Source organism: Bombus affinis, chromosome 6, assembly GCF_024516045.1.
Source record: "Bombus affinis isolate iyBomAffi1 chromosome 6, iyBomAffi1.2, whole genome shotgun sequence".
Classification (NCBI taxonomy): domain Eukaryota; kingdom Metazoa; phylum Arthropoda; class Insecta; order Hymenoptera; family Apidae; genus Bombus; species Bombus affinis.
Genome location: NC_066349.1, coordinates 17,426,193 through 17,447,432, shown reverse-complemented (window position 1 = coordinate 17,447,432; position 21,240 = coordinate 17,426,193). Strand labels below are relative to the sequence as shown.

The 21,240-nt window shown below is 34.6% G+C and overlaps 3 protein-coding genes and 2 long non-coding RNA genes across 7 annotated transcripts in view; 2 read left to right on the top strand and 3 right to left on the bottom strand.

Moving 5' to 3' along the window:
• Positions 1–21: 21 nt before the first annotated feature.
• On the bottom strand, positions 22–3,149 carry LOC126917681 (ubiquitin carboxyl-terminal hydrolase isozyme L5). Its single transcript, XM_050724851.1, has 7 exons — positions 3,001–3,149; positions 1,685–1,856; positions 1,430–1,493; positions 1,057–1,162; positions 799–986; positions 487–684; positions 22–421 (listed from the first exon to the last, which is right to left on the bottom strand). Exons 2-7 carry the CDS (start codon positions 1,758–1,760, stop codon positions 118–120), a joined length of 936 nt encoding a protein of 311 aa, XP_050580808.1. The 5' UTR covers positions 1,761–1,856; positions 3,001–3,149; the 3' UTR covers positions 22–117.
• LOC126917674 (autophagy-related protein 13) lies at positions 2,322–5,415 on the bottom strand. 3 transcript variants are annotated; one of them, XM_050724831.1, is made up of 5 exons: positions 4,625–5,415; positions 3,933–4,281; positions 3,644–3,815; positions 3,236–3,569; positions 2,322–3,164 (listed from the first exon to the last, which is right to left on the bottom strand). In XM_050724831.1, the coding sequence occupies exons 1-5, from the start codon at positions 4,883–4,885 to the stop codon at positions 2,952–2,954; spliced, it is 1,329 nt and encodes a 442-aa protein (XP_050580788.1). In that variant the 5' UTR covers positions 4,886–5,415; the 3' UTR covers positions 2,322–2,951. The 3 variants fall into 3 exon arrangements, with proteins under 3 accessions (XP_050580788.1, XP_050580787.1, XP_050580786.1); XM_050724830.1 differs by having other exon boundaries at positions 3,245–3,569; positions 3,632–3,815; positions 4,625–5,411; XM_050724829.1 differs by having other exon boundaries at positions 3,632–3,815; positions 4,625–5,405.
• Positions 5,416–6,252: 837 nt separating this feature from the next.
• LOC126917684 (uncharacterized) lies at positions 6,253–9,405 on the top strand. Its single transcript, XR_007711026.1, has 2 exons — positions 6,253–9,064; positions 9,197–9,405. It is a non-coding gene; the product is annotated as an uncharacterized LOC126917684 (long non-coding RNA).
• A 137-nt stretch (positions 9,406–9,542) lies between these two features.
• On the bottom strand, positions 9,543–13,292 carry LOC126917688 (uncharacterized). Its single transcript, XR_007711030.1, has 2 exons — positions 13,128–13,292; positions 9,543–12,999 (listed from the first exon to the last, which is right to left on the bottom strand). It is a non-coding gene; the product is annotated as an uncharacterized LOC126917688 (long non-coding RNA).
• Positions 13,293–17,778: 4,486 nt separating this feature from the next.
• Positions 17,779–21,240, top strand: part of LOC126917672 (proton-coupled amino acid transporter-like protein pathetic) — a 36,876-nt gene continuing 33,414 nt past the window's right edge. The window contains exon 1 of the mRNA XM_050724825.1: positions 17,779–19,884. Coding sequence (XP_050580782.1) covers positions 19,831–19,884 — 54 coding nt within the window. The 5' untranslated portion in view covers positions 17,779–19,830. The remainder of the gene's footprint in view (positions 19,885–21,240) is intronic.

The following is a 21,240-nucleotide window of genomic DNA, read 5'->3' as shown; positions in this document are numbered from 1 at the left end:
AAAAAATAATATATTTACATCTATCTTTAAAAACACATTACTATAATTTATTCAATAATATTTATGCAGTATACATACATTCCAATATTTTTCTTATACAGTTTAGAAAACCAAGATTTAAACTTTATTCTTCTTTGATTCCTTTTCCAACGCCTTCTCCTTTGCCCTTTGATATAGAGGCACTAACTTGCCCTCTTTAGCAAGCATTTTGAGAAGCTCCATTATTAATGGCAAATAATTATGCTTCCTTCTAATATTCTCAATCTGATATCTTTTAGATTTTCGAATTTCTTTCTCAATCAATGTTTGAAGACGTTCCAATTCTGCTGGATCACAGACATTTGCTATTTGTCGTTCATAAACTACTTTTCTATCTGTTACTATTGCCATTAAATTAAAATGTATTTCTCCTTCATTATATCTGCAAACATAAATTGTACAATTACTACATAAAACAAATGAATACATTAACCAGGTGATATTTACTTATTTATTCGTTTCTGTATTATTGGTTTAGCTGATTGAACCCATTGATCTCCAAGTGGACAAGGACCTAAATCCATGGGTCCATCTTTTAATCCATCTAACTCATATAACCGACCGTCAATAGGAACGTAGCTCACGAAATGAAATACGTCATCATCTTTAGACGCTTGTTTTGAATCATATTCAAATATTGTTTGTCTACAATAAATAATGTTTATTTTATGTCATATATATATACATATCATATATATATTTTTAACATTAAGATATGCAACACACACGCGCGCACACACATTGTTATATGAAAAATACCTTGAGAAAGAATTATGTACTTCTCTTATCACATCAGAATTACTAAGAGCAAGACCTCTCATGTTAGCATCAAAACTCTGACAAAAATTTTTAAATTCTTCCAAATTTGGTCCTAATGATATATCAGAATGTTTGCAATTCAGTAATACACTTAAAATTGCTTGCGTTGCACAAGCATTATTAATCACCTAAAATTTTCAATATTTTTATCCTCTAATTTACTATTGAGTAATATTTAGTAATAACTATAAAAAATACCTGTTTTGCAAAAAAGATTTTATCCAATCTATTATCTAAAACAATACTTCCAGAGGGTTCGTCATCTTGCACCCATTTGAACAAAAATATCAAGCCATGTATAGGCCTAGTAAATAACAAAATTATTATTAACATATCATAAAAAATAGGAGATTAATTAATTTAAATTCATTTATTTTCTTCAAAAGTTTACATGTATGTGGTTATAAGCTTATAATTTTAGATTTAAAATTAAGTTTTTACTGTATTGTTATTGTTTATTATCAATGCGAAAGGGTATTAGATTACATTATAATTTAAGATATTCGTTTATACTACGAAATAAAAATAAACCAATATTAAATAGGTTATGTTATATGAACGAAATACTCACTTCAAATTATCAAATTGCTCATCATCCAAACTCCATAATTCTTCCACTTGGGCACCTTGAACACCTTTAATAAAGAGAAATTATATTAAATGCCTTGGTAATGTATAATGTTACAAGAAATAACAATCCAAAATGCAAGTGTTCAAAACAACTGTCAGTAGACACAGATATCTTCTAGCATAATCATATATAAATTATTTTCAACAAAATTAAAGTAATTAGAAGCAAATCTAAATAAAACCAATCAAACTTTACCAAATTCTTTTATTAATTCTGTAAAAACTCCAGGATCGCTTTCAATAAGACACCAATTGCCCGCTGAGTCCGCCATGTTTCATTTCTTTGTCACACTCCAGAATGTAATACTCACTACTCACTACTTATTTTTAATACTCATTTACCGCTTTTACAATTGGAACATGCATACCTACAAACCGATTTACATTGTAATATCACAATGTAATGAAAATTGTTTCCTTAACCAATATTTAACTTAGCATTATGGAAATTAATATTCATACACATTTGACGAAAAGTAAAAATAAACATTGAAACAATATAATTGAAGTTCAAAGTCTATTGTATAATGGATCACTATAAGTTGAAAAAATGAATTAAATGGTTAAGAAACATCAATTTGAACTTGACAGGATTGAACAGTTCAATAGCAGGAATGATATCATACATTGTTATGAAATAGAACAGATGAAAACAATTTCCCAGTATTAAAATATTAAAAAGTATTTACATAAAAATATGTAATTTCATACTTTCAATTTTTTTTAAAGCTTCTATTACACTAAGGATGGTATCTTGTAATTAAGATTGGTTAATTAAATGATCACAATTGGGGGTTGCATATAGCATCTTAAACATAAAAGTTTTACTCAAATTGCAAGCACAGCCTGATTTATTAAGTGATTGGAATAATAAAACATGAAAAAGTTATATAATCCTTTCTTAATTATCAATCAATATTATAACACTAAAATACAATTTACACTATGTACAAACAATAAATTAAAGTTTCAAAATATATTAACTAATTATCATTTACGCTGCTTATCAATTCACATTATTAATAAGTCGTTTAACAAATAAAATACACTTAATTTACAATAAATTTGAGAATATAGTTTATGCGTTAGAAGTAAATTAAAATAATTTTGAATAAAAATGTTTTGTTTATTGGTGGAGTGATAAAAGGAACTAATAAAAAAAAGAAATTGTAGAAAAAAAAGTACATCAATAAATCACACATACCAAATGTACATACATTGGTAATACAGATGAACTATTTTTATTTTTATACTTTATAGATAAATCTTGTATTAAATCCAATTTTTTCATAAGTGATCACAAGCAGTGATAGCATTTGGCTAAAAATTTTATTGAAATGCTCTTGCTGAAATATCGTGATACGTGTAATGAGAATCGCATAAATCTATGACGAGACACTATATGCTGGTTGTATATATTAACATTTCTCGTTGAAGCACCTAACATTGCATTGATTTCGATATTAGTTATTATTTTCTGTTTGACATAATGACGACAGAATATCCTCATACCGCCGCATATTTGTTTCAAATGTTTCCAACTGTTTTGTAAGATCTCCTATTTGTTCTGCAAGTGTTCTTTCCTCCATAAAAGCTTGAAGCTGGGGTGCACTTTGACATTCACGATAAAATGCTCCTAAATCGCTATTGGTGTTTGTTATTGCGAAGGGAGTCTTCTGTAATTGCAACATTTAAAGAGTTTAGTCAAACATTTCTAGCATCTTAAAAATATAGGAACGTTAATTACCAAATCTACCATAATAAAATCATCGTTGGCACTGGTCATTGAACAACTACTCCTTCTCGATCCATTTTGAGAGTTACATTTTGATGTTGTGTTATCATTTGTAAGTCTTTCATTGTTTCCATTGCTGCTATCCGTAGCAATGATTGTTGTTGCAGTCTTTGTACTTGTGGTCTCAGCCACCGAGACTGGAGGAGGTGAGGTTTGTCTAGGAGTTAGCAAAGAGCTAAAAGGTACATCTGGTATAACAAAATCCTCTTCGTTAACAGTGACAGGCTTATTGACTACAAATGCTCCGACCTTGATAGTATCACTAAGCGACTTCGACGTTTCTTCGCTAAAATATGAATAAAAAAAAGTTTCAATTAATCCAATAGAAATTACATTCACTTCACTTACCTTTGTTGATACCTAGCATGACGAGGACTCAAGTCAGAATGAAAATGATCACTTTTTAACATTATTGAATCACGACCAGTATGAGTAGGAGATATAGTCATTTTTGTCCTATATGATACTGATAAATGAATTGTCCCCACTGGTGTGCACAACTGACCTACCCTAACGTGTTTGTAATTATCACCTGCAAAAAATTGCAATATGTTTAAAATATTACCTATGTTATAAGTAAACTTATAAATATTGAATTTATTTAAAAAGACAAAATTAGATTTTAATATAAGATTGATCTATTCTGTACCTAGTGTATGTAGCTGGGGTTCTCCCATATAAATCCTATAACAAATAACATAGGAATCCGGTCCTTGCCTCCTGCTTAATTTATAAGCTGGAGTAATTCTTGATACAGATAATAACGATTTGAGTAAAATACTCATTCTATTATATGTTGTATATGTTACTCTTATAGTAGGATCACTATGCTCTGGCAATACACCCAAACTCCATGTTTCTAAAACCATTGTATCACCTTCGACAGTTCTTAATGAGATTTCAATGCAAAGAGGTATGGTTGAATTTATTATTTCTCCACATATTACTTTTTTAGCTTCGGCCAAAACTTCTGGTAGATCGTGAATAGCAAGGTTGAACTGTATAATAAAAGGATATATAATTAGGAAACTATAAATTATAAAATCTCGATTAACATATTATTAATTAATATAAATATTAACTACATGTTTTCAATTATGTATTATACATCGATAATAATTTATGCGTTTGTTCGTTATGAATTTTGTATTTGCATAAATTGTTTTCAAACTTTTCTTCAGTACAAAAACCAATAAAATGCTGTTTTAACATATTGAATAAATAAAATATAATTTCATTTAAGAAATTCAAGAAAAGAATAAAAAGATATTAAAAGATAAATATATTCATTATCTATAACATATATGTGCAATCAAAATTATTATAAATAGAAGAGCTTACCCAATCTGTTCCAGATGAATTTGGCTTGCACTTTGTGCTAACCTTTTCACCTGACCTCGACTGCACAATAATCTGTGCAGCCTTTAATGCCAAAAATTTGGTGAACTTGTCCAAGTCCTTTTTGTCTTGCGTATTCAATTTTAACGTGGACATTTCAGCGCTGCTATTTTTTACGAAGTTCCTTTCAAAAAAACACAAATGTCCAATCAAAAAATATCGAATTCTATTATACTGAATAGAATTTTGAATATGCCAAAACATCTCTTTTTGTCTGTGAAACTACATGATAAAATCGTTTTTGACACTTGCACGTGTAAACCACCGCACTCAGATTGGCAAACGATTTCTCCTCTTTCTATGATTCGCTAATGCACATAGTCCAGCCGAAAAACGATAATTTAACAACAGCATAAACATCATATCGTTGCATTGTGTTGCGTACAGCTGCGTGGCAGGTGATACAAGTTAGATCGATTCTGTTAACTAGAATCTAGATTATTGTTGATGAATTACGGAGACAAATTCGAAAGTTTTACTCGAATCGACTGATCAACCTGAATATCGCTTTTCTCGAATAATACGTGCAACTATCGAGTATATAGTTTTTATTTCGCTATTTTTATGACACACTGTGGATCGATTTTATTTCGTGTCGCAATTACCTTAAGATAGGAAGCGTTCACATGAATAACATACGATCGTGAATTTGCTGAGTCAGATGTAAATTGAACTTTTTAAATATAATTTACATTTACAAGAAAGATAAAATCACAATAAACGCTTCCTTGTTAAAAGTTTAAAGTAAATTTCGAAGTGCACGCCGCGTTCAGAAAATGACTGCTATTTCATTTTACGCCTTACAAATATATGGTAAATAAATCTATCATTATTAAAGCATAGAGTTTTGTAAATTATAGTAAAATATTAAAAAGTTATTATTTCTTACTTCTTTCATCGCAAATTAGTTTTTCTTTTAATTTCCGGATAGATTATTATTTAATGTCAACGTTCTGTCAGCTGATTGGTTAATCGAATAACGTACAACAGTTGAACAAACTGAAACATCGTTTTCAAAGTATAATTCATACTACCCGTATCGCCATCTTTTGTTTTATCTCTTCTAGGGAAGTTTTTCTATTTCCCTATATTTTTTACAGATTTTGATTACTGCAAAAGGATTTAGTTATAATTCACTTTGTTCAAATACATTATCTTATTTCGTCCTTTCATCAAATAAATTATAAATTCAAGTAAATCTGATAAATTATGATTTAATTGTTACATTTAGCAATATATAAACATAAAGGACAGAGTAACGTTTAAAATTAATTAAATTATATTTTTATAACATTAAATGAACTCTTCTCTATAAATTTATCGTTAATATTAAATATAGTTCTAAACTAACATTTGCAATTAGATTATTAATCTATACATAACATTTAATATATTTTATTCCTCATAATTTTTAAAAGTGTAAAAAATAGAAACAAACTTAATAAACAAAATTGTCTTGAATATAAATTTATATATATACTTCTGTCATGGAAAACAAAAATTACAAATATAGTTCTTATTACAAAATCTATCGCTAACATTATAAAACAGTAATATGTTAGAATATGTAATAATGAAAAGCGCTCGAACAATATAAATACGTATACGTATAAAAAGACAATTTTTACATTGCAAGCATAATCAAAAGGTGCTAGGATGCAATCCATTTCCTACGTGATTAGGATAAGTTAATAATATTTAGTTTTCTTAACAATAAATCATAGTTTCAAAATTGAAATTAAGATTATTATCGTATCTCTTTTAATTTCTGCTCTGGAGATAAAAAAGAAGTTATTACTTGTTCGTGATCGATTTTGAGGTATACTCTTCTATCGATGTATGATTTGAGGTCTATTTTATAACCATAAAATTGACTTTCTATCTGCGATGTTCATATTTAGTGCTTATGTTGCAAATGCACGGTAGTTTTCGTAAAATCTTCACGTACGGCAATTGAAGTGAAATTTTGTGAATGTAGATACGTATAATTATAATATATATGTGTTCATGTACTAAATTATCCTAGTATACATATAGTTACAAGAAAATCTGAAAGAAGATAAAAGGAAGAAGTGAGACAAAGAACACGAGTACATATATATTGTATGATTGCATATAAAGATGTGAGTGATCTGATGAGATAATTAAGACTGGTATAGCAACAAAAGTAGTTTATTGAATATTATGTACGAATCCTGAATGATGTAATGACACCACGTGACTCGCAACGTGGATGTTGAACATTGGCATTTCACCTTATATTCTTTTTTACGAGGATTTGTTATACACCTTCTGTCTCTTATTACGCTGTAAAATATCTCATCTATAGATCAGAGATGTGTATGAAAAATAACAGATATATGATATACTTTAAAAACTTTTTTTTAAATTGCAAATATCAAAAAATAAAGACGCAAGATATCTCGTTCATAGCATACGATATTGCGTCGTGAAATATCTCGTTTATGAAAGCTTTCGGTATAAATTTGTACACGAAATATCTCATCCGCAAATGTGAACAGGTTAAGTCATTTCTGCGACTTTGTTATAATACAAAAATGTTTCTAATCACGATATAAAAAAGAAATAATGAATTGTTTCTTGTAATAATATTTTCAATGTTTAATATAAGAAAGTCGTTACTTTTATGGTGGACTGTACAGTCACACCACACAGCATGCCAACTGCAATGGAAATTTCCACTGAAGCAGTCGATTGCCACCACCTTGTAGACGCTTTGTAGCCGCGCCTAAAAACCAGATTATGTCCGCTAGGAGACTAAACCGAAGGCCATCCTTATATTTTTAATCGATTAATTTCAATTGGCTAGATTTGCGGTTTTCTGAGGCATCTAGTAATTTAACTACATTCTTTTCAATATGAAATTTAATTACAAATGTCAACGACCGTTTTCCTTGGAGTAAATTTGAATTTCTAATATTATAAGAATTTTTTTAATAATATTTTATTTAATTCATATCGACTGTTTTTCTAGAATTACAACGTAATAAAAATGTTATATTACTTGAATACTTATGTTACTATGAATTACGTACTGTTTGCATAGCTCTACACATGTCTCTTTAGTTAGGATTTAATCCTGAAGAATTTGAAATCCTCTCTATAGACTATATATGCACTATATGCACTACAGATTTTAAATGTAACTATAGTACAAAATTTCTTTTCTATCCAACGACATAAAAAGCTAGCATTGATCTAAGAAATAAAATTAAAAGAACATCATTTAACAAACAATTTTGGGCTAGAAAAATAATATACATCGTAATTAAAGTAACATTCCATAAAATCGTTTATATGTAATCATTGTTTATTCGTATCCCTTTCTTAATAAAACTTGTGTACATTACAGTTAAGGTTTTCTGCGCTGTGATTCGGAGGAGTGTCATTATCAGCGTGCAATGTTTCCATTCGTGGAATTTTTGGCGGCAACGGGTAAATATATAAATAAAAAGTAGAATTTTAGATCAATCTGAATGTATATAAAGAACTGAATAAAATAATACTGTTAAGCATATATATATATATATGGATTAATTAATTGGTATCATTCAATCATAAATTGGCTGTGATTGCAATCGTAGTGACATAAACATAGTTGCGGTGACAAGTTGACTTTATTCATAGAATAAGAGCCGTACACTTTGATCGAAAATAAACTCCATCAAGCTGAATATGCAAGAACTACCTTATATTCTATAGGAACATTAATTTTATTTTAAACTCTAATACATATTATGTGTGATAGAGTTACGATCAAAGATACTAAAGATGTGCTGCGCTTAAAGTAAGATTATTCCACATCAAAATGTAGAGCCTCTTATGCGAACAAAGTTCGAAAGGAAATTGCGGCGTAACGAGGACATGAAATGGCCATGGAATGATGACGTAAAAGGAAAAAACTTGCTTTTGACTTTTCTCTGACGTAGAATCGTTCATCTCGATGAGAAATACGCTAGGAATTTTAAGCTGAAAATGTCGCGACAGACGTCTCAAGAATAGAACGTCGTATGCGATCTACGTTAGGAACATCACTTACTTTTGACAGGAAATGTACTCGGGGGTCGAGAGGCCTCGCATGGCCTGGTCCCCTCTCAAGATAAGAAGGCCTAAGGGGCCCGGTTGGACGTTTGCCATAGCGTTTGCAATACTTCCAAGTCTGTGTATTAGAAACGTACTCTGTTCGATCAAGCCAGGACATGATCAACCACATGTAACGAATGTCCTTCCTTCAAAAAGATTCATCCTTTATAATTTGAGGTTTCGTATACGATTCGAAAGTGCAAAAGCAACGAGAGAATCGCATATTCCATTAGAGGTTATGTTTTAATTTGATATGTCCGATAACCGTACAGGATACGAGTAAGCTTTACTTCCTTACTGGGTTAAACGTTGGAAATAGTCTATAGTATTTTCATTTAATAGAATTGCAACTTTATCTCAATTCGAGGAAGCGTTAACTTATTTTTAATTTTTCACGCGTTAAATCTTTAGGTCGTATGCTCTTTTTTGAGAGTGGGAAAGATATTTACGCGCGATTAAGGAAAGAATTAATACTCCAATTATGTTACACGATCGTCGAGTTTCACCAAGCATTGGATGATGTTACAAAGAAATACGAAAAATTCATAAGACATTTTATAAAATATTAATAAGTCCGTATCAGTAAACTCTATATTATGCCAAACGAAGAATATAGTGAATATATGTGTGTAATTCATGACAGAATAAATGCCATTTGTTTCGTTAGCAAGCAAGTAAATGAGTGATTTATGTGGAATGTAATGCGTAAATCACGTTATTGTATCTACAATAAAATACGCGTAGCTCGGAAACGCAATTTTTAATCAGTTCATTTTATTCAATTATATCAAAAAATGTAATTACAGAATATCGCAAAACTTTCAAATAAAAGCTTTAGTAGATATAGATTTTAGTGAGATAATTATTCGTTTAAACAAATCTTTATTTTCTTCATATTCGCCTATACGAATGTTTGCAGTATCAAATAGTGCAGAAAGAGAATTCTACTAATATGTAGGTAAGAGTAAAACAAAATTTGAAATTATAATCTGCGTATTAAAATAAAAGATCTACGCAAGCATTAAAATACAAGGTCGAATTTCGTACGGACATACATATCTATGGCGTGAAGTCACGTTTATGACTGCAATATAAGCACGTGTTGCTACGTATCCGCTGCTATTTTACGAAGATAACGTTAGTAAACGACACTCAAGTAGCAGTTATAATTACTATGACTCGATCTTTTTCTCGACATCAGTAGATTTTTTGATCCAACAACGCATTGCACAAAATGAAGAAATAAAAAAATAAAAAAGATCGAAGAGAATATTAATTATTAATATCAACTGTTAATATAATATTGTTACACACATTGTAATTGTAATAACGTTGTACACGATACTGTTATTTAATATAGCTAATGCTAATACTGCTATGACACATTTATATTACAAATATCAATATTCTCATGAATATTATCGTATTATCATGCATATGGTTATTACATTATTACATATTTACATACAAAGACCTTTGATACTTCGATTTGTTATATTTATCGCGTGTAGACTATATTTATATATCTCTTGTTTTATTTACGAATGTATGCTAAAATGCTGTTCTATATTTTTACTTCTACGATGACCGAAGTTGGGGTTCAACTGGCTGTTCCTTAGATTGTTAGAATGTGCAAATTGTTCATTTATAAATGTTAAGTAACTGACGGTACTTTCCACCGATAACGCCAAAATGTTTCAACCGCATGTTATGCAATTGCAGAATTATGTAAGCAACAGTTTCTCAACACTTTGTAGTCATATTATATCTCCGAATAATAAAAATTTCGTACGTGTTGTGTATATTTGAGGTATAAATATGTTTTAGAAACGTTGCAAGTCGTCCAAATTTTTTGGCTTATTCTTTTAGGTTATAACGAAGTAATTTATAGATCACACAATCACGAATTGCTTAATTCTGTTAGTTAGCGAGATGCTGAATAGTAATTATGTACTACTTTCTAGCCAGTATCGGGGAAAACTGGTTTTAATAAATACCTAAACTTCCATAAAATAAAAGGAAATCGATCGAGTTTTATCACGCAGATAGAATATGTATGCTAACAATAAATGATTGGTAACAGCACCTTGTCGTAAGCGTCACTGATTAAAGCTATGAGATTATATTCTTATCAGACCTTAACAATGCTAGGAGGAAGTATGTATTCGTATGTAGCTCAATTCGTCTTTGTATATAGTTATCAATTTACGGTATCTCCAGTATAGTAACAAATCAGTAAATCCTCGCGTGATCGCCAATCAATCTCTGTTATGCTCTAACGAGTGCAATAAATCACGACAACGAGACTAATTTGTTGAGAATGATTTTCATAAACGACAATAATACAATCTGTCACGAAGTACGTACGCGCGAGAAATACTGTATCGTCAAAGCGTATGTAAATCATTAATACCGATACATTGGACGATTGTATTGAATTTCACTAGCAAGCAAGATAATATGAAGTAATAAAAAAAGAAGAAAAGAGGAAGGAGGCAAAGGAGCTCTTTCATCTTCCAAACCATTTAGTAGCTGTTACCGAATTTTCTATGGTCCTTAGGTAACGTTTTATACAGCACATATACGACGAAACTTATAGCTGCACACAGAAACAAAGTCGGATATAGTTCTGACTGCGATCGCGGAAACAACTCGAGTGACGCAACGTAAACAGCATCATCGACATAATAGCCTATTTTCCTGCATTGAAAACAAAGTTCAAGTTTCAAGGACGGTGTTGTTCGCACGAGGACAGCTTTCGTCCTGGCGCGATGATTTAACCAAATCTGGCCTGGATATACACGCGCGTCCGATTCAAGGGATTCACGTGGGCGAAGGACCAATACCATTGTGATGCTTTCGCAAAGTTTTTGTATGTATCTGCGTCATCGTCGTCCATCTATCTTATTGCGACCTATATAGAGGCCTTGGAAGCATCGATCGCAGACAGTGAGGCGCTCTGAAAATTCTCATTTGAATTCTGTCCGATTTTCGCACATCCTTGCAATATCTTTGGATTGGATCGACGAACGATCCATCATAAATAGATGGTATTTTTTACCGTGACATCGACGGATGGTTCGATAGACAAATGTATGTACTATTTATCGAGTGTTTGCTTACAGTTTTGTTTGCGCAAAATGTTCGGGATTCTGTGGGTTGTTTGTTTGTGCATGGATATTGATAGTGTGATCGATGTGATAGGCAGCCTCGTTTGACAGGCAAATGAAGCAGTTCCTTGGAATGGATTCGAGATTTGAGAATGTATGATGGAATCTTTATCATAGAAAACAGCTTCTATTCTTTATGTGTAAATACTAGGCTCGTAAAGTCTTTTCTTAAGTGATGTACACTTACTGCTGAATATTTGAGTTCAATCGTATGGTGTCGGATATGAAATAGAAACGCTTTTTGTTACGCTTCCGTCAAGCAAGATTATCATATCGAGACGAATAAATGAAATCTCAGGTAATGATAGTATCGATGATTAGAAATCACTGACGCAGTTACGAAGTTAATCCGTGCGGTAAAATACGATTAAAATAAGAATGTCTGCAAAACTTTTGCAACGAGTAGAAATTAAATGGAACATGAACAGTATCTCGTGCACCGCGGTCGAGTATGCACGGTATCGAGTTTTTGCATTTAAACTCGGTATATTAGATTATAATGAAAACTTGAATGGATACTTTCACCAGAAATCGTTGATGAATATACAATTTCCCCATCGTTAAATTTTTGAAAGTTATGTTTTAAAAGACAAATGAACAAAAAAGAACGAGGATAGGCAATGAAAATACAAAATTATAATGGAATGTAGGTTACTCACATATTTAAATTTCTTAATTTTTGACTATTTTGACATTTAGTCAGGAATGTATAATCATATACAGTTTGAATATTTTCTAAACAATAAGATATTTTCAATAATGCAAGTATGTTTACTTTTTGGGGACATGAAATAACTAAGTAGGAAAGATAAACTATAAACATTTATCCAAAATATAAATATACGCTCGTGTAAATGGTACATACATACACGATACATGCGATGTTACATATATCAAAACGGTGTTCCCAATGCGCCACATAGAGGTCACCTATATTCTTATTTCTAACTAAGCTAAACCTAACCTATACTTTTATTCAAATAGAGTACAGGAGTAATAGTATCTCGATAGTTTTATTCTTCTTCTTATTCCGCCTGGTGAAATCTACAGAATGTTTCTCAGATCAACGATCGGTATGATGTACGAACGGAAACAAGCAAAAAAGTTAAGTGAAAATAACGAGGTCCATTCTAGTTGCACGTTCTGACAAAGGAAACCAAGTAAATACGAACCTCGCGAATTCCTACCGGATGGCCTCGTAGTGGAAAATTTTCTTTCGTATGGACACGTTGTGAAACGGAGCCAAGCGAGTTTCGCATTACCTACGATATCAGCGTCGTTAAATTCAAATCTTGAGCGTAATATCGTATTGCCGTGACAAAGCTTCGCTGCGCCACCGGTCAACGGTTTCGTATTTGATTGTGGCGCGATCTTTTACACGATGCCACCGTGAAAATATGCGTAGTCAACAAATCCACATGCTTCACGGGCGCAACAACGTATACGTTGATTAAATTCGTTCTGATTACGACGTGTCTGCTCAATATGAAAATAACGCGGTTGCTTTAACTAGATCAGTGTTGGATAATGGTGACAAAATTTCATTCACTGGTATGGTTAGTATTTGCGTGTCTTTAATTTGACGTAAGTTCACTTACATTCGACTCGAGGTTATGAAATTTATATTTATATATATTTTAAAATTTATACCTTTTGATTATATGGAAGTTGTTGATGTTTGCATTTAGTACCGATTAATTTCATAGTTAGGATGAAAGCGAGAAAGTGAGATACGCAGTGGCTCATGAAAATATTTCAACATACCACACAACTTTTTTTATGTTACATGTATATTATGTGCATTATACATTTGTTGAAACTTTTATACATTTTATACATTTTATACATTTTCAGATCCGTTCTAAATTTTACCAATATAATCACGATACATGTGTCCCGTTACAGTGCTAATGAGATTTCAAGATGTTTTGTATGAAAAAAATTTTTGTACATAAAAAGTTTCTAGAATGCTTTATATTCGATTAAATACTTTATATTTATGTTCGTGTTACTGTATATTTCAAAGATATTTCATAGGATTCCTTCCAATATCTTTCCAATGTTACTCATTTTATATACAAATTTCTGGTGCTATCAATTAAACGAAAGAATGAACAACTGAAACAAGTTGCAGAAAAATAAATATCATATATCCAAGTATATAAAAATCTCGGCGAAATAAGTAAGATACTGTGTTAACAGCTCATAGATTTTGAATGCGACGGACATCCATAAAGCATGTTAATGTTTTGCGATTTTAAAACGAAGGAACGTCGTTCTGGTACATGCATAAATACGTATTTGTCACGTACAAGTCATACGGTAACGTCGTGTCAACTACTTGCAGTTTTTGCATATGAAAGGGCGTGTCGCCACATAAAAGAATCACATCTTTCGTTTTAATGCGATTGGGATGCGTAACACGCGCCGATCTTTTATTCTGAATCAAAGACAACGAAATTTTACACGAGTAAAAGATTTTATTGAGCAATGGCTTAAAAAAACGACATCCCCGAAGTATTTTTGCCACAAACAATTCGATCCTAATTGAAATTTAAATTTTGTGTAACTCTTTAAAATCCTATTCGAGAAAGAATGAAATTTTTATATCAAAGTGTGCAGCAAAGTTGTTGAAATTGTTGTTCAACGAATTGTAATTAATTCTTAAAGTTAAAAATATTCCATCGTATTGCAGATGGAGGTTGCAGTTGTCGTCGCGGTCCCTTTTCTCCATTTTACCCGAAATTTTCTTTCTTTATCATTGAAAAGGGTCATTTTTTAATCTTTTCCTTGAAACGAGTTTGTTAGCCCTCATCTCGCTGCTTAAGTGACACTAAATTTTCCTCAAGAGGTAAATCTTTGTATTAGTAATCCTTTGTCGAATATATTTGGTGACTAAACGTTAAAGAATTACAACTAACTTTTGGTTATTTTTTTTAAATGTTGAGAGTCTGAAAAAAACAATTATATTTTTTTCTACTATTAAATAGGCACGCTAAAATATTGTTTGCTGTACGAGGTGAAACGCGAAGTTACAAATCGGTTAGAAAATGATGAAACCGTATCCATCTAGTTGAATACGATGCTCGAAAGTGAACAGTCTTTAACGTGAAAAAAGTATGGAACGTAAAGTACGATGAAAGTATACAAAATTGTAATAAAGTTGCGAAATTGTTTCGCACTCTTTAATAATTCTCTATTAATAATTGTCAGACACAAAAATTTGTCTTTAAGCTATTGGACATACTGAAACGAATTCGATGCGTTTTGACGATGATGATGATACGAGAAAACCAAGCCAACGGACTCCAATTCTAAAACTAATTTTTGTTGGCAGATCGAGCTCGTAAAAAAATAACGATGGAGAACCAAAGAGGAAAGAAGAAGATAACGAAAAAAGAAATTAATTAAGCCGATGATTTATTCGCGTCTGTTATTACCGGTCGAAAACGCCGCTCGATAATGTTAATGCGTCGATTGGTCTGAGGGATGCCGACAGCTGTTCCCGTAATTGACAGAGGTGAAAGAGACGTCTGCGGCAATTCGCTCGAAACGAGGAGTCAACGATGCCGTTAACCTCGATCCCGAATCGGCCAAGTAGATCGGTACCGATTTACGTTGATCGAACGAATCGACATAACGTCGACGATGATTCTTTCGTTTCTAATCATGGATTCGACCTATGCCCACTATGTTTATTATTAGGCGATGGAAACGAACGAGTACGTGTACGAACGATTACGCGAACGTTAACCGGAGGTCTTGCTAAGGCGGCTCGATTCGAGCTGGAGTAATTAAGGAGCGCGTCGGCCGACTGGTTTCGATCTTAATTCTTTATTTGACGAATGCCAGTTAGGCGACGCTGTTTCTCTAGGATTCCATCGCGAGAAATACAGTAGTCGCGCAAAGAAACGGAAAACCGAACCAGGCTATTACCCGAGGAAAATCCAATGCCAGTGACTGCCAAATTAATGGGGATCGTTCGATTCTTTTGGGAAAAGTAAAGAGGTCGTATTTTGTAATTACTATTTATATATAATTAATATTTTATAATATAATTTCCTCTTATCTCGTTGAAATGTTTGTCCGTTTCTTGCTTGGGAAGCTAATGTACGATAGCGCTTTTTCATAATAAGGAAGTAGGAATACGAGATACAAATTGCCTTACTATTTTAATTCAAATGCTGCTTCCGAAGGAAATGAAAATAACGTTGCTATATCGTATAACTAATTCTTTATCGAAATCAAATACGCTCTAGTTTTTCTTCATCAGCTTTAATCCGTATTCTATTTCGAAGAAGAAGGTACGTCGACATTCGTGATGATACGTTTATCGATATTGTTAACAAAAGCTGTTTATTACGCGTAAAACGATATTGCGTGCATTCCAAGAAGACACACAGCACAGATACGCAAACGCTGAAGTAACAGACACAATAAAAGGAAGTGCAAATTGAAAAAAAAGAAGAAGTGATTAAGACGCATCGCTTTAATCTGCATTCTGCGCACACATCGATAGCAAGGTGTCAACGATGTTATTAACCCTGATCCTCGGAGAATTGGAACAGGCTCGAAATAAATAACGATGAGATCATAAAATTGACGAATCTCGAATGTTGACACGTGCGCGAGCGGTTATCTGAGCGGTGTCGATGAAACGGGAAACGGAAAATATGCGAAATTATGTGAGTCACCTATCACCGTGAGAATACGTGTTCGTTAAAGAATCGTATTTCAGCCGTAAGACAGAAACGTTGATCATATTTTATTTTGCTCGTATGAATTTTGATAAAGATCGTTGAAACCAGTTTCGAAGAAGGAGCTTTTAAGTTGCGTTTAAATCAATTTTAGAATTGCAGCCATGGGCGAGATTCCAAATCGTACGAAAATATGACTAAATGTCCGATGCATTTAAATATTTCCAACGACATCTCCAGTCAAAGTATGAGACGACGTATTGTCACGAGATAGCAATTATCACGACGATATCGACATGTACCAGCGCGATTATTTCAAAGCTATTAAGAAAATGTTTCTGTTATTGCATGTTGTCATCAGTAATACCTACATATGTAGGTATTCGCGTGGCATGCGATAAACTTGCTTATGGATAGTGAAATCCGGTAACACTGCGAACAGATAATCAAATTCCATGATTGATGATCTACGTCGTAAAATAATCAAACGAAACTGTTATTTTTAGCCAAGGATATTTACGACTTCAAATATTATCTTTCTTTTGGAACGTTGTCTGGAGGAAGAAAACCATGAATGAACGTATATGTTTCATAATTCTTGATTCAGATCGCAGCAAGCCAAGAAAACAGTTCTCCCTTTTCGTCGTCGAGAGTGAAAAGAGAACGAAATAAATTATAGTTGCCAGGGAATTTCAGAATCGATAATCCGTGATTCTGCGCTTTTAACGCCTATTACATATGATTTGCTGTTTCGTTCCTTTTGCTACTCGGACGATTCGTCACGAGAAACGATTTAGCCGATTCGAAGATCTCGAAAGGACTATCGAGATGGCTATTGAATCGCGAAAGGAAGAATGCACGTATAACACGTGTAAGCGAAAAGGTAATTTTATTTCTAGCACTCTTTGTGGCTAAGAAACGCTGCTGTAAATTTATGTTATCGATTATTTTTTTTCGCTAATACTTTTATGCACATTTGCAATATGTACATATAAGTGAGTGCATTATCGATTGCATGGAAAACATCATTGATATTTATTATTTATAGATTTTTATAGACTCAAATTTATAGACGTCTATAGATAGACTAGAGTCTTATGGAGATTTACAGATAAACGTCTAAGACTACAGAATTCCTTATTGTCGAGGTATTAAGAAATAACGAAATTCCAGAATTACGTCTTTCTACGAAAACTCATAGTCATTCGTTTTCCCACTTTTTGCGCAGAGACGTTAGTCTTATTCGATAAAAGTTTCCGTGTCGATTAACAGGGAAGATACTGGAACGTCCTTGGAAGAAACGAAGCAAATGTATAGAACTATGCGCTAGTTGGCAAAATTTCATTTCGAATGAAATCGCCCTATCGTTACTGCGAAACAACATTTTCCCCTTTTGCCAATAGTTACGGCAAACAGATCGATTCGCATCGGCCGTGTCCTTTGGTCCGATTCCAGATTCGGTAATCGGTGATTTTACGTTACGACCAATTTCACGCTCAACGACGACGATTACCGATTGACTCCGGCACAGGATAATAGGGAGTTAACGAACGGAGGGAAAAGTTAAAGAGCGTGGGGCGCGCGAGGAATTTAGAAATTCAGAAATTCAGAAATTCAGAAATTCCTAGGAAGTCGTTACGGCGCTGGATGTGCCAATCTGCCGATATCGTTAACCTTGATTCTATAGCAGGCCGAAGATCGGCCGATGCAAGACGATTATTAAGCCTGATAGGCGGATAATGATGCAAAAATGCGTTCAACGTAAATGGATTTGGCATGTGCGATGGGAGTGGCGAATGGTTTCGCAGGCGAAAAAGGAGACGGGTGAAAGAAAAAGAGGTAAAAACGAGCGTCACGCGTCGGGCTCGAGGAGGGGGTGAGACGTATAGACAAGAAGGCAGAGGGGAGAAGGGAGAATCGTTCGGTTAGTTGATGTTATGTGACGGAGAAACGAGAAAGAGAAAGGTAGATCGAAGAAGAGGAATAGAAAAGAAGAAAACGATGAAGCAGAGGAAGAAGAAGAGAAAGACTGTGGAAGTGGTGGCAACGACGCTGGCCCTGCCGACGGTGGTGGTGGTGGTGGTTAGCGTTGTCGGTAGAGGTGGTGAACATCGTCCGAGAACCCGGAGAAGTGAACGTTGACCGTGATCAGGAGGGTGCAGTGGGGGTTCGAGGTTGTGTGGAGCACGATGGTGGGGGAAAAGCATAGTTACCGAGAGGAGCTTAGCCGTTAGGTCGTTGAGTGGTTCGTGGTTGTGCGTGCGTGTGCGTGCGTGTGCGTATGTGTGCGTGTGCATGTACGGTCGTGGGTACGCATGTATCGGATACGAGGAAAGGGACGAAGGAGGTACTGCCGTTGAGAAGAGTGGGAGAAAGAGGCGACGGAACTGCGCGCCCGCGGCCTCCCACGTCGCGAATCATTCCTAGCCGAGTCTTTTCGACGCTCGCGACGCTTCTCCAGTTCCATTTCCAGAGACACCGATCCTTTTCGATATTTCGTCTTTATGCACGCTTGTCCGGAAACGACACGGTCCTGCACGTCGTGACAGCGTGTGCGCCTTCGCTGGCTCCGAGTGGTGTCGACGTACCAAAAGCTCCCAATTTCCACGCACGATTCTCTGCTACGTATACATACGTACTTCCTATTTAACCCTTCTGCCTTTCGGCGGAAGTTTCGCCTGTTCGGTTCTCCGACTCCCACACTCGCAGATTCCTTTAGCCTAGACACATCCCCCAAGAGCGGCCGAGAGACGGAGGCAAGGAGAAAGCGTAGAAAATAGTCTGTAAAGAAAGGAGGAGGATCAGTGCAAGCACGTCCGTTCGCGAGGTCGATTCGCAATCGTCGAAAGTAAAACGGTTCGTTGGTTCCCGCCCGACAACGCTGTGTAGTACACGCGGTTCTCCTAGGATATATACCGATACGCCACCCACCGTTTGTGTATGTGCTACTTTGTCTGCACGCGTGTCGCTACCATACGATCACGGTTGCGGTGTTCGCACCTTCCAGAAGTGAATTCGACGATTCGGAGCGGACAGCAGCCGGACCAGCCACTTTAACCGCCTGATTTGATCTTCGATCGATCGATCGATCGGAGAGAAACTAGCTCGTTCGAGCCCGAGAGTAAACGTACAGAGGCTCATTTTTAATACACGAGATCGATCGTGATTTTTAACCAGGATGTCGCACAAGATGCTGAGCCAAGGAGCGCCGGTTCACGGGGGCAGCTCACAGGTGAGTTTTTCTATCATTAGCCAATTATTTTCCCTTTCTTTCCTCTAAACGGTTCCGTTTACGTTCGATCCTCTCATCGATCGCTCGCTAGCTTTCTAATTATTCGCCAGTGTAACTGGAAAATAACGCGATTCTCTCGCACAGCAGTTGCGCGTTGCGTAACGATGTTCCATTAAAAATTCGCAGTGAAACGCTGACGAAACAGGTTTATTGGCGGATTAACGGTTACATCGTCGAATAGAAGCGGTCATTTGATTGCGTGAGAATTAATTAAATCCCGACGGAAGTGTTCGACCGCGGCACGCGTATAAATAGACGTGAGACATCGCGAGGGAAATCAAAATTAACACGACCGAAATGGAAGCGCCCATTTACAAACAAAAATTCGCATACCGTTCGTAACCCGCAACGTACGAACTATTACCAAACTATCTCGTTCGAGAGGCTGCGAAATATAAGCTAACCGATTATATGGAACCTGTAAACGATTTACGAGGCGCTCGTAGTCTACGGTCTATATACCGTAGTGACGATACGTAAATTCGAAACCAAGCAACCTAGTATCAGAGATAACGATGTTAGTCTTTCCGACGGAAGCACGGAATTGGCGGTTTAATCTTCACCTACAGACCACTGTCTCTCAGAGCAGTTTGAATGTTTATTTCATCGTCGTTATTTCATCGATCCAGTGAACAATTTCAGAGCCTACTCTGGCGTACAAGTAATTGCAAAACATCTTGATAAGAAAATATCATTTTTATTTATTTATATTATAGTTATAGACGAAATAGTTGTTTATAAAATCGTGATTTCAACGAGCGACCGATCGAATTTTCATCGATGCGAAAAAAATCGGCACGCGAACGAAACGACATTCGTAGGCGATTCCTCGTTCGAATACGTGGAAGTCTGGCTGGTGTATTGGAGCATGCGATCGCCACGTGTTTCTCTTTTTTCTCTGTTTCTCTTTTTCTCTGTTTCTCTTTTTCTCTCTGTCGATTGCCGCGAATTCCAGCATCGCACGTTGCTTACGAAGCATCGACTCATCAACCAATCGTTCCAACCTGAATTAAGTGTCACGTGAAATTAATAAAACGAGGTCGAGAAAAAGTGCGCTGTTTCGCTAATCGCTTCGTACTCTTTCCCCGCTCTGTTCCCTCTCTTCTTCCTTCGCTTATTTATTTTTTTCTTGTCCATAAGTGTTTCGCGGATACTTTCCATTGTTACTCAATCGTGAAATCATTGCACGTAACCCGTGAGTTGGGCGGTTATTAGAACGCGAGAATGTTTCCGTTTCGTAGCGGAAATCAAATTCCTCTTCGTTTCGCTTCCAGGATTACGATGAATCAATTACGA